This window comes from Patagioenas fasciata, chromosome 29, assembly GCF_037038585.1.
Source record: "Patagioenas fasciata isolate bPatFas1 chromosome 29, bPatFas1.hap1, whole genome shotgun sequence".
NCBI lineage: Eukaryota > Metazoa > Chordata > Aves > Columbiformes > Columbidae > Patagioenas > Patagioenas fasciata.
The window spans coordinates 6152528-6165000 of NC_092548.1; the positions used below are offsets into that span (position 1 = coordinate 6152528).

The 12473-nt window shown below is 67.6% G+C and overlaps 1 protein-coding gene across 9 annotated transcripts in view; it reads left to right on the forward strand.

Moving 5' to 3' along the window:
• Nucleotides 1-254: 254 nt before the first annotated feature.
• KIF1C (kinesin family member 1C) overlaps nucleotides 255-12473 on the forward strand; it is a 13940-nt gene continuing 1721 nt past the window's right edge. For 2 of the 9 annotated variants that reach the window (XM_071800262.1, XM_071800268.1), the window contains exons 1-21: nucleotides 255-699; nucleotides 1547-1657; nucleotides 2513-2589; nucleotides 3167-3346; nucleotides 4065-4130; nucleotides 4227-4405; nucleotides 5879-5975; nucleotides 6546-6623; nucleotides 6707-6772; nucleotides 7421-7496; nucleotides 7770-7848; nucleotides 8065-8186; nucleotides 8819-8928; nucleotides 9041-9120; nucleotides 9445-9520; nucleotides 9616-9695; nucleotides 9799-9893; nucleotides 10635-10718; nucleotides 11055-11130; nucleotides 12046-12132; nucleotides 12399-12447. In XM_071800262.1, the coding sequence (XP_071656363.1) occupies nucleotides 270-699; nucleotides 1547-1657; nucleotides 2513-2589; nucleotides 3167-3346; nucleotides 4065-4130; nucleotides 4227-4405; nucleotides 5879-5975; nucleotides 6546-6623; nucleotides 6707-6772; nucleotides 7421-7496; nucleotides 7770-7848; nucleotides 8065-8186; nucleotides 8819-8928; nucleotides 9041-9120; nucleotides 9445-9520; nucleotides 9616-9695; nucleotides 9799-9893; nucleotides 10635-10718; nucleotides 11055-11130; nucleotides 12046-12132; nucleotides 12399-12447 (2298 nt within the window). In that variant the 5' untranslated portion in view covers nucleotides 255-269. Of the gene's footprint in view, nucleotides 704-1546; nucleotides 1658-2512; nucleotides 2590-3166; nucleotides 3347-4064; nucleotides 4131-4226; nucleotides 4406-5878; nucleotides 5976-6545; nucleotides 6624-6706; nucleotides 6773-7420; nucleotides 7497-7769; nucleotides 7849-8064; nucleotides 8187-8818; nucleotides 8929-9040; nucleotides 9121-9444; nucleotides 9521-9615; nucleotides 9696-9798; nucleotides 9894-10634; nucleotides 10719-11054; nucleotides 11131-12045; nucleotides 12133-12398; nucleotides 12448-12473 lie in introns of all 9 variants that reach the window. The other 7 variants (XM_071800263.1, XM_071800269.1, XR_011736030.1 and 4 more) reach the window with 5 other exon arrangements.

Below are 12473 nucleotides of genomic sequence, written 5' to 3' on the forward strand. Positions count from 1 at the left end.
TCCCGGTCCGTGCCAATGCGCTGCCTGTGGTGATCGGTGGGGGACCATTTTGGGGCAATTTGGGTGAGGTTGGGTCTGTACCTGGCGAAGGGGCCGAGGGGACCCCAGAGCTCCATGGGGGGGCTGGAGGCAAATGGGGAAAATACAGTGGAAATGTGAGGGGAAAATAGGGGAGAAATACGAGGGGAAAGTGGGGGAAAAACCGCAAAAGAGTAAAACGGAAAAGGGCGTGAAACCTGCGGGGAAAACGGGCGGAAAAGGGAGAGAAAATGAGGGAAAAAAGCGCAAAGCCTCGAGGGGGCGGGCGGGCCCCACCGGCCGCGGCGTTGCCGCTTTGTGGCTTGGTGCGCGGCAACGCCCCGCCCCTTGCGTCACGTCGGGCACGCCCCGCCCATTCCGGCGGCTCCTCCCGGGGGCCCCGCGGCTCCTCCGGCCCCGGCTTCCCCGGCCCCGGCTCGTCCGGCTCCTCCCGGGGGCCTCGGCGGCTCCTCCGGCCCCGGCTCGTCCGGCTCCTCCCGGGGGCCCCGCGGCTCCTCCGGCCCCGACTCCTCCGGCTCCTCCCGGGGGTCCCGGCGGCTCCTCCGGCCCCGGCTTCCCCGGCCCCGGCTCCTCCGGCTCCTCCCGGCGGCCCGGCGGCTCCCCCGGCCCGGCCCGGCCCCACCCGCCCCGCTCCGCGGCCCCGGGATGAAGGAACGCGAGGCAGGTGCAGAGCGGCCCGGGGCGGGAGGGGCAGCGGGGTTTGGGGTCCCACGGAGCGGGTTTGGGGGTCACGGGGGGTGGAGTCTGTAGGGCTTTGGGGGCTATAGGAGGTTTTGGGGGGATATGGGGGCGGGTTTAGGGGTCTCTGGGGCTTTGGGGGATCAGGGGTGGGGGGGCAGGTTTAGGGGACTCTGGGGGCTCGGGGGGGGCAGGTTTGGGGGTCACAGGTATTTGGGGGGCAGGTTTGGGGGTCACAGGTATTTGGGGGGCAGGTTTAGGGGTCACAGGTATTTGGGGGGCAGGTTTAGGGGTCACAGGTATTTGGGGGGCAGGTTTGGGGGTCACAGGTATTTGGGGGGCAGGTTTGGGGGTCACAGGTATTTGGGGGGGCAGGTTTAGGGGTCACAGGTATTTTGGGGGGGTATTTTTGGGGGGCTGTGACACGGGGGGGGGGTCACGTGCTGTTTGTCTGCCCCGGGGTCACATGGGGACATGGGGGGGGGGAGGGGCCTTCCCCACCCCCCCCAATCCCAACCTTTGCCCTTCCCCTTGACCTTTGCCCCCCCTGCCCTGCCCTCCTCTCCTCCCCTCCCCCGTACTTGTCCCTGTTTGGGGGTCCCCCAGGGGCCATGGTGGGCGCCAAGGTCAAGGTCGCCGTGTCTCTATCTGGGGGTGTCTGTGCCTGTTTGGGGGTCCCCCAGGGGCCATAGCAGGTGCAAGGTCAAGGTCGCCGTGTCCCTATCTGGGGGTGTGTTTTGGGGTTCCCCAAGGGGCCATGGCGGGCACCAAGGTCAAGGTCACCGTGTCCCTATCTGGGGGTGTCTGTGCCTGTTTGGGGGTCCCCCAGGGGCCATGGCGGGCGCCAAGGTCAAGGTCGCCGTGCGGGTCCGGCCGTTCAACGCGCGGGAGACGCGGCAGCGCGCCAAGTGCGTGATCCGGATGTCGGGGAACACGACCTGTGAGTGGGGGACAGAGCCCGGGACCCCCAGGCCCCCCTGACCGCCCCCCCCCGTGTCCTTGTCCCCTGTCCCCCTGTCCCGCTCAGCCCGGAACAGCTGCCCGGGGCTAAAAATAGAGAACGCGGGGGGGGTTTGGGCGCCGGAGGAACCAAATTTGGGGTGACAAGGACCTGGGCTGGGCAGGGGCAGCCCCAAAGTTTGGGCTCTGGGGGGGGGGCTGTTTTTGGGGTGCTGGGAACCCTTTTTTGGTGGGTTCACCCCCACATTTAGGGCTGGGGAGGGCCCGTTTTTGGGGTGCTGGGAACCCATTTTTGGTGGGTTCACCCCCACATTTAGGCCTCGGGGGGGCCCGTTTTTGGGGTGCTGGGAACCCATTTTTGGTGGGTTCACCCCCACATTTAGGCCTCGGGGGGGCCCGTTTTTGGGGTGCTGGGGACCCATTTTTGGTGGGTTCACCCCCACATTTAGTGCTGGGGAGGGCCCGTTTTTGGGGTGCTAGGGACCCATTTTTGGTGGGTTCACCCCCACATTTAGGACTGGGGAGGGCCCGTTTTTGGGGTGCTGGGGACCCATTTTCGGTGGGTTCACCCCCACATTTAGGGCTCGGGGGGGCCCGTTTTTGGGGTGCTGGGGACCCATTTTTGGTGGGTTCACCCCCACATTTAGGACTGGGGAGGGCCCGTTTTTGGGGTGCTGGGAACCCATTTTCGGTGGGTTCACCCCCACATTTAGGGCTGGGGAGGGCCCGTTTTTGGGGTGCTGGGAACCCATTTTCGGTGGGTTCACCCCCACATTTAGGGCTGGGGAGGGCCCGTTTTTGGGGTGCTAGGGACCCATTTTTCCTGCCCCCCCAGGTATCACCAACCCCAAAGTGCCCGAAGATGCCACCAAGCACTTCACCTTCGACCACTCGTACTGGTCCCACACCTCGGTGAGAGCTGCGGGGCGCGGGGGGTTTGGAGTCCCCCCGTGTTTTGGGGGGCTCAGGGGGGTCCCTGTGTCCCCCCCATTGCTGGCTCAGGACGTCTTGAGGGTCCTTGCGGGTCCCATTGGAGTTTGGGGGTCCCAGGGGAGTTTCGGGGGTCCCACTGGAGTGGGGGTCCCATTGAAGTCTGAGGATCCCTCTGGATTGGGGTCCCATTGGAGTGATTGGGGTCCCAGGGGGTTTTGGGGTCCCTCTGGATTGGGGTGCCATCTTTTGGGGTCTCAGGGGGGATTGGGGTCCCATTGGAGTGAGGGGGTCCCATTGGAGTGAGGGGGTCCCATTGGAGTGAGGGGGTCCCTCTGGATTGCGGTCTCTCTGGATTGGGGTCCTGGGTTTGGGGTCCCATTGGGTTTCGGGGTGCCCGCAGGAGGAGGACCCCCAGTTCACATCGCAGCGCCGCGTGTACCAGGACGTGGGGCGGCAGCTGCTGGGGTTGGGGTCCCGGTTTGGGGTCCTGGTTTGGGGTCCCAGGGGGGTTTAGGGTCCCGGTTTGGGGTCCCATTGGGTTTCGGGGTGCCCGCAGGAGGAGGACCCCCAGTTCGCGTCGCAGCGCCGCGTGTACCAGGACGTGGGGCGGCAGCTGCTGCTGCAGGCGCTCGAGGGCTACAACGTGAGCGTGCTGGCGTACGGACAGACGGGCGCCGGAAAGACGTACACCATGACCGGGGGGCACGGCCCGGGCCAGCGGGGGCTCATCCCGCAGGTACGGGGGGGCCGAACCCCGAAACCGCCCCGAGAAACGGGCACTGCCCCCAAACCTGGGCCCCAAACCTGCGCCCCAAACCGCCCCACGGCACAATGGGGGGCACGGGCTGGGGCAGCGGGGGCTCCTGTGGGGGCGCTTGGGGAGTCCCAGGGGTACTGGGGGCCTTTGGGGGGGTTTGAGGGGTCTTGCAGGTTCTGGGGGTTCTGGGGGCCTTTGGGCGGGTTTGGGGGGTCCTGCAGGTTCTGGGGGTTCTGGGGGCCTTTGGGCGGGTTTGGGGGGTCCTGCAGGTTCTGGGGGTTCCGGGGGCCTTTGGGGGGGTTTGGGGGGTCCTGCAGGTTCTGGGAGTTCTGGGGGCCTTTGGGGGGTTCTGGGGGGTCCTGCAGGTTCTGGGGGTTCTGGGGGCCTTTGGGCGGGTTTGGGGGGTCTTGCAGGTTCTGGGGGCCTTTGGGGGGGTTTGGGGGGTCCTGCAGGTTCTGGGAGTTCTGGGGGCCTTTGGGGGGTTCTGGGGGGTCCTGCAGGTTCTGGGGGGTCCTGGGGGCCTTTGCGGGGGGAGCGGGTCCCGCAGGTTCTGGGGGCCTTTGGGGGGATTTGAGGGGGTCCCAGGGGCTCTGGGGGCCTTTGGGAGGGTTCTGGGGGGTCCCAAGGGTTCTGGGGACGCTTTGGGGGGGTTTTGGGGCCAGACTCCCCAGTGCTGATTTTGGGGCATCCCCCCCAGCTGTGCGAGGACCTTTTCGCCCACGTGGAGCGCGAGGCGTCCCCTGAGCTCAGCTTCTCCGTGGAGGTGAGTTTGGGGGTTCGGGGGGGGAACCCCAATTCGTAGACCCCCCCCATTTTGGGATGCCCCCCCGTTTTGGGGTCCCTGACGCCGGGTCCCCAGGTGAGCTACCTGGAGATTTACTGCGAGCGCGTGCGGGACCTGCTGGGCCCCCGCCCCCAGGGGGCGCTGCGGGTGCGCGAGCACCCCCTGCTGGGCCCCTACGTGCCCGGGCTGGCGCGCATGGCGGTCACGTCGGCCAGCGACATCGCCCAGCTGGTGGCCAGCGGGGACCGCGCCAGGTGAGACGGCACCCCGGAGACCCCCCACCCCCAAAAACACCCATAACACCCCCAAAAACACCCATAACACCCCCAAAAACCCCCATGTACGCCCCCAAAAACACCCATAACACCCCCCAAAACCCCCACGTATGTCCCAAAATGGGGACATCGTGGAGCTGGTGGCCAGCGGGGACCGCGCCAGGTGAGACGGCACCCCGGAGACCCCCACCCCCAAAAACACCCATAACACCCCCAAAAACACCCATAACACCCCCAAAAACACCCATAACACCCCCCAAAACCCCCATGTACGCCCCCAAAAACACCCATAACACCCCCCAAAACCCCCACGTATGTCCCAAAATGGGGACATCGTGGAGCTGGTGGCCAGCGGGGACCGCGCCAGGTGAGACGGCACCCCGGAGACACCCCAACCCCAAAAACACCCATAACACCCCCAAAAACACCCATAACACCCCCAAAAACACCCATAACACCCCCAAAAACCCCCACGTACACCCCAAAGTGGGGACATCGTGGAGCTGGTGGCCAGCAGGGGCTGCGCCAGGTGAGACGGCACCCCGAAAACACCCCAAAAACCCCCCAAGCCCTCAAATACACCCCAAAAACACCCCCAAAAAACACCCATAACACCCCCAAAACCCCCCATGTACGCCCCAAAATGGGGTCAGCGGGGACAGGGCCAGGGGGGACACCCCGAAATGGGGACACCCTGAGATCCAGGGGGTGCCCCGTGTCCCCCCGAGATTCGGAGTTCCCATCCCCGTGTCTCCTGAGTTTCGGGGTCCCCATCCCTGTGTCCCCATCCCCGTGTCCCCCCCGTTTCAGGGTCCCCGTGTCCCCCCTGTTTTGGAGTCCCCACCCATGTCCCCCTCCCCATGTCCCTGTGTCCCCCCCGTTTCAGGGTCCCCCCGCGTGTCCCTGTGTCGCCCACCTCAGTTTTGGGGTCCCCACCTGTGTCCCTGTGTCCACCTCCCCGTGTCCCCCCTGTTTTGGGGTCCCCATCCATGTCCCCGTGTCCCCATGTTCCTCCACCCGTTTTGGGGTCCCCACCAGTGTCCTGTGTCCCCAGGACCGTGTCCCTCCCCCACTTTGGGGTCCCCACCCGTGTCCCCAGGACCGTGTCCCTCCCCCACTTTGGGATCCCCACCCGTGTCCCCAGGACCGTGTCCCTCCCCCACTTTGGGGTCCCCACACATGTCCCTGCGTCCCCAGGACCGTGTCCCTCCCCCACTTTGGGGTCCCCACCCGTGTCCCCAGGACCGTGTCCCTCCCCCATTTTGGGGTCCCCACCCGTGTCCCCAGGACCGTGTCCCTCCCCCATTTTGGGGTCCCCACCCGTGTTCCCGTGTCCCCAGGACCGTGTCCCTCCCCCATTTTGGGGTCCCCACCCGTGTCCCCGTGTCCCCAGGACCGTGTGTCCCTCCCCCATTTCGGGGCCCCCACCCCATGCCCACACCGTGTCCCCAGGACGGTGGCGGCCACCGAGCTGAACGCGCGCAGCAGCCGCTCGCACGCGGTGCTGAGCATCCTGGTGACGCAGCGGCGCGGGGAGCCCGGCGAGAAGGTGACGCCCCCAGACCCCCGTCACCCCAAAACTGCCCCCGGTCACCCCAAAGCCCTGGGGAGCCCAGCGAGAAGGTGACGCCCCCAGACCCCCGTCACCCCAAAACTGCCCCTGGTCACCCCAAAGCCCTGGGGAGCCCAGCGAGAAGGTGACGCCCCCAGACCCCCGTCACCCCAAAACTGCCCCCGGTCACCCCAAAGCCCTGGGGAGCCCGGCGAGAAGGTGACGCCCCCAGACCCCCGTCACCCCAAAACTGCCCCCGGTCACCCCAAAGCCCTGGGGAGCCCGGCGAGAAGGTGACGCCCCCAGACCCCCGTCACCCCAAAACTGCCCCCGGTCACCCCAAAGCCCTGGGGAGCCCGGCGAGAAGGTGACGCCCCCAGAGCCCCCGCTCACCCCCAGTTTCCACCTCCTGACCCCCAAAACCTCCTCTGGCCCCCCAAAATCGCCCAAACCCCTCCTGACCCCCCCAAATCCCCCAACCCCAATGTCCAGCTCCGGACCCACCACACCCCCCCCAGACCCCCGCAATTTGCACCCCCAGCCCCCCAAACCGCCGGTGTCCCCCAGGTGAGCCGCATCAGCCTGGTGGACCTGGCCGGCAGCGAACGCGCCGACGCCGCCGGGACCCGCGGGACCCGCCTCAAGGTTCGGGGGGGACCCCGCACTCCCCCGTTTCGGGGGAGCCCCCCCACCCCCCCCCCAGACCCCAAACCTCCCCCCTTCCCCAGGAAGGCGCCAACATCAACAAATCGCTGAGCACGTTGGGAAAGGTCATTGCCACGCTGGCTGATGCGGTGGGTTTGGGGTGCAAGGGGGGGTTTGGGGGTTCAGAGGGGGTTCGGGGGTTCAGGGGTCCAAGGGGAGGTTTGGGAGTTCAAGGGGGGTTTGGGGGTTCAGGGGGGGTTGGGGCTCAAGGGGGCTTTGGGGTGCAAGGGGAGGCTTTGGGGTGCAAGGGGGGGTTTTGGGGTTCAGGAGGGGTTTGGGGTTCAGGGGGGTTGGGGTGCAAGGGGGGGTTTTGGGGTTCAGGGGGGGTTTGGGTTCAGGGGGGTTTGGGGCTTCAAGGGGGGAATTTGGGGCTTCAAAGGGGGTGTTCAGGGGTTCAGGGGGGTTCAGGGATTCAAGGGGGAGTTTGGGGCTTCAAGGGGGGTTCAAGGGGGGTTCAGGGGTTCAAGGGGGGGTTTGGGGTTCAAGGGGGGTTTGGGGTTCAAGGGGGTGTTTTTGGCTTCAAAGGGGGTTTGGGGATTCAGGGGGTTTGAGGGTTCAGAGGGGTTCAGGGGTTTAAGGGGGCTTTGGGAGTTCAAGGGGGGGTTTGGGGTTTCAAGGCAGGGTTTGAGGGTTCAGGGGGGTTCAGGGGTTCAAGGGGGGTTTTGAGGTCCCCTCCCCCGGACGCCTGGGTCCCTTTGATATTTTGGGGTGACGGTCCCTGTGCCCCCCAAGAGCAGCAGAACAAGAAGAAGCAGCCGGAGTTCGTCCCGTACCGGGACTCGGTGCTGACCTGGCTGCTCAAGGAGAGCCTGGGTGAGGGTTCGGGGGTGCAGGGGGGGTTCGGGGTGAACTGCGGGTCCGGGCCAATTCTGGGGGGATTTGGGAGAACTTTGGGGGGTTCAGGTGGAATTTTGGGCAGGATTTGGGGGATTTGGAGCCCCGGGGCTGCATAGTGAATTTGGGTGGAATTCTGCGCGATTTGGGGCAGCTGACGTATCCGGGTTATTTTTGGGGGTGTTTCCTGGTGTTGGCGGGGTCCCCCAAGCCCAATTTTGTCTCTTTTTGCCCCGTTTTGCCCCCCGCAAGGCGGGAATTCCCGCACGGCCATGATCGCGGCGCTGAGCCCAGCCGACATCAACTACGAGGAGACGCTCAGCACCCTCCGGTGGGTCTGGGGCTCCCTGGGGTTCAGGGGGGGTCTGGGGATGACCCTGAGGGGGTCTCAGGGCTCTGTGCCCCCCAGGTACGCGGCTCCGGATCCGCTGTCACCCCGTGGTGAACGAGGACCCCAATGGGGGTCCCTGGAGCTCTGGGGTTTCTCAGGGGGGCTCAGGGAGCCTGGGGGGGTCCCGGGGGGGTCTCAGGGCTCTGTCCCCCCCAGGTACGCGGACCGGACGCGGCGGATCCGCTGTCACGCCGTGGTGAACGAGGACCCCACGGCGCGGCTGGTGCGGGAGCTGCGTGGGGAGGTGGCACGGCTGCGGGGGCTGCTGAGCCGGCAAGGTGGGCGGGGCTGGGGGGCGGGGCTGGGGGCGGGGGCTGCTGAGCCGGCAAGGCGGGCGGGGCTGGGGGCGGGGCTGGGGGCGGGGGCTGCTGAGCCGGCAAGGTGGGCGGGGCTGGGGGGCGGGGCTGGGGGCGGGGGCTGCTGAGCCGGCAAGGCGGGCGGGGCTGGGGGCGGGGCTGGGCTGCGGGGGCTGATGAGCCGGCAAGGTGGGCGGGGCTGGGGGCGGGGCTGGGGGCGGGGCTGGGCTGCGGGGGCTGCTGAGCCGGGAAGGTGGGCGGGGCTGGGGGCGGGGCTGGGGGCGGGGCTGGGCTGCGGGGGCTGCTGAGCCGGCAAGGTGGGCGGGGCTGGGGGCGGGGGCTGCTGAGCCGGCAAGGTGGGCGGGGCTGGGGGCGGGGCTGAGGGGCTTTGGGGGGCTGGGGGCGGGGCTGGGGGGCTGGGCGGGGTCTGGGGGTTCTAGGGGCTCACGGGATTTGGGGGAGGGGTTTTTGAGGGCAGTTTTGAGGGGGCAGGTTTGGGGGTGTCAGGAGCGTTTGTGGGGAGTTGGGGGTAGATTTTGGACCGTAATTTGGGGGTTTTGGGGTTTGGCACCCAGCCCCCGCCCCCCCGTGACCCACATTTTCCCCCCGCCCAGGGCTCCCCGTGGACCCGCCTCCCCCCGCCCCCCCCCCTCCACCAGGGGCACCGGAGGCGCCGGAGCCGCTGCCCCCCCTGAGCCCGGCAGAGGCGCTGGAGCGGCTGCAGGTGACAAAAACCCCCCAAATCACCCCAAAAATGCCCCCAGACCCCTCCCTCCCCCGCCCTGAGGGGGGACCCCGCCGTCTGTGTGCGTCCCCCCAAATTCCGCGTCCCCCAGGAGACCGAGCGCCTGGTGGCCGAGCTGAACGAGAGCTGGGAGCAGAAGCTGCGGCGCACGGAGCAGCTGAGGAGGGAGCGGTGAGGGGGGCCCAGCCACCCCCAAACACCCCCCGGGCCCCCAGCCTGACCCCCAGACCCCCAAATTGTCCCCCAAACTCCCAGTGAACCCTCAAAACCCCAACCCCCCGCCCCCCAAAAGCCCCCTGGACCCCCCTGAACCTCCATGGGACCCCCGTGGACAACCCAAATCCCCCTCAGGACCCCCCAGAGCCCCCTAATTCTGCCCCCCCCAAAATCCCTAATCCTACCGCCCAGACCCCCCTAATCCTGCCTCCCCCAGACCCCCAAACCCCCCTAGTCCTGCCCCCCAGACCCCCAAATCCCCCTAACCCTGCCCCCCAGGGAGGCCCAACTGGCCGAGCTGGGGGTCTTTCTGCGCGAGGACGGCGCCACCGTCGGCGTTTTCTCCCCCAAAAAGGTCTGTTTTTCCCCCAAAAATGCCCTCTCCCCCCTCCCCCAATACAGGGTACCTCCCCTGACCCCCCCACTTCATTTTGGGGTGTCCCCCCCCAGACCCCCCATCTGGTGAACCTGAGCGAGGACCCCCTGATGCCCGAGTGCCTGCTGTACCAGCTCAAGGACGGCGACACCCGGTACGGGGGGGTCCCCAAACCCACTGACCCACCCCAAACCCCCGGGGACCCCCTGGGGACCCCCCCAAGTCTCTGTGCCCCCCCCAACCCGCTGTCCCGCCAGGGTGGGACAGACGGACGCCGACATCTGTCTGTCGGGGCCGGGGGTGGGGACCCCGCACTGCGTGTTCCGCACCCGGCCCCGCCCCTCGGGGGAAGGTAACTGGGTAACTGGGGGGTGGCGTTGATTTTGGGGGCTCCCCTCCACCCCAAAATGCCCTTTTGTTACCCCCCACGCCCCCCAAAAACTCTGGAGCCACCACCCCCAGGTACCCCCGTGGGGGGGGAGGGTATTGGGGGAGAGGGGGGGTTTGGGGTGACTCCCCCATTCTGTCCCCCCCAGTGGTGGGTTTGGGGTGACCCCGGGTTGGTGGCCCCGCCGTGACCCTGGGGTTGGTGATCCTGCCGTGACCCCGGGTTGGTGGCCCTGCCGTGACCCCGGGTTGGTGACCCTGCCGTGACCCCGGGTTGGTGACCCCGCTGTGACCCCGGGTTGGTGGCCCCGCCGTGACCCCGGGTTGGTGACCCTGCCGTGACCCCGGGTTGGTGGCCCCGCCGTGACCCTGGGGTTGGTGACCCCGCCGTGACCCTGGGTTGGTGACCCCGCCGTGACCCTGGGTTGGTGGCCCTGCCGTGACCCCAGGTTGGTGACCCTGCCGTGACCCTGGGTTGGTGACCCTGCTGTGACCCTGGGTTGGTGACCCTGCTGTGACCCCGGGTTGGTGACCCCGCTGTGACCCTGGGTTGGTGGCCCTGCCGTGACCCCGGGTTGGTGACCCTGCTGTCACCCTGGGGGTTTTGGGGTGACCCCGGGGTTGGTGACCTTGCTGTGACCCTGGGGCTCGGTGACCCTGGTGACCCCGCCGTGACCCCGGGTCGGTGACCCCGCCGTGACCCCAGTGCTGGTGACGCTGGAGCCGTGCGAAGGGGCTGAGACGCTGCTGGACGGGCAACGGGTGACGGAGCCCACGGAGCTGCGCTCGGGTACCCCAAAACTGCCCAAAATCACCCCGAATCACCCCAAAACCGCCCAAAATCACCCCAAACCACCCCAAAACCACCCAAAATCGCCCCAAAATCATCCTGAACCACTCCAAAATCACCCCAAAACTGCCCCAAAACTGCCCAAAATCACCCCAAACCACCCCGAACCGCCCCAATTCACCCCAAAATCACCCTGACCTGCCCCAAATCACCCCGGACTGCCCCCAGATCCCCCCAAATCCCCCCAAATCCCCCCAATCCCCTGAGCCCCCCGAGCCCCCCGCCCCCACCCCTCCGGGTCTCGTTTTTTCCCCAAATCGCGTTTTTTTTCCCCAGGCCAGCGCCTGCTTTTGGGGCGAATTCACACGTTTCGCTTCACCCACCCGGAGCAGGCGCGGAGGGACAGGGACAGGTGGGGGGACATGGGGACACAGACGGACAGGGACAGGTGGGGGGACATGGGGACACAGACGGACAAGGACAGGGACAGGTGGGGGGACACGGGGACACAGAGGGACAGGGACAGGTGGGGGACACGGGGACACAGAGGGACAGGGACAGGTGGGGGAGACGGGGACACAGAGGGACAGGGACAGGTGGGGGGACACGGGGACACAGACGGACAGGGACAGGTGGGGGGACACGGGGACACAGACGGACAGGGACAGGTGGGGGGACATGGGGACACAGAGGGACAGGGACAGGGACAGGGACAGGTGGGGGGACATGGGGACACAGACGGACAGGGACAGGGACAGGGACAGGTGGGGGGACATGGGGACACAGAGGGACAGGGACAGGTGGGGGGACACGGGGACACAGAGGGACAGGGACAGGTGGGGGACACGGGGACACAGAGGGACAGGGACAGGTGGGGGGACACGGGGACACAGAGGGACAGGGACAGGTGGGGGAGACGGGGACACAGAGGGACAGGGACAGGTGGGGGAGACGGGGACACAGAGGGACAGGGACAGGTGGGGGAGACGGGGACACAGAGGGACAGGGACAGGTGGGGGGACACGGGGACACAGAGGGACAGGGACAGGTGGGGGAGACGGGGACACAGAGGGACAGGGACAGGTGGGGGAGACGGGGACACAGAGGGACAGGGACAGGTGGGGGGACACAGGGACACAGAGGGACAGGGACAGGTGGGGGGACACGGGGACACAGAGGGACAGGGACAGGTGGGGGACACGGGGACACAGAGGGACAGGGACAGGTGGGGGGACACAGGGACACAGAGGGACAGGGACAGGTGCGGGGGGAGACGGGGACGCTCTGGGGACGCTTTGGGGGTCTCACTCTTGTGTCCCCTCCTCAGGCACCAGGAGCTGCAGGACAAAGACGTTTGTCCCCAGAGGTGGGGACAGGGGACGTCTGGGGACAGCGGGGGCTCAGCCGTGACCCTGTGTGTCCCCGTGTGTCCCCGTGTGACCCCGTGTCCTCCCATGTCCCTGCGTCCCTGTGCGTCCCCATGTGACCCCGTGTCCCACCGTGTCCTCCCATGTCGCTGTGTCGCTGTGTGTCCCCGTGTGACCCCATGTCACTGTGTGGTGTCCCCGTGTGATCTGCATGTCCCCCCGTGTGTCCCTGTGTGACCCCGTGTGTCCCTGTCCCCCTCTGTGATCTCCGTGTCCTCTCTGTGTCCCCACATGTCCCCCCGTGTCCCCCCAGGCCGCAGGACCCCGAGGGCCGGGAGCAGCTGGAGGAGGCGGCCGAGGAGGTGAAGGGGGGGCGGGGGGTCCCCAA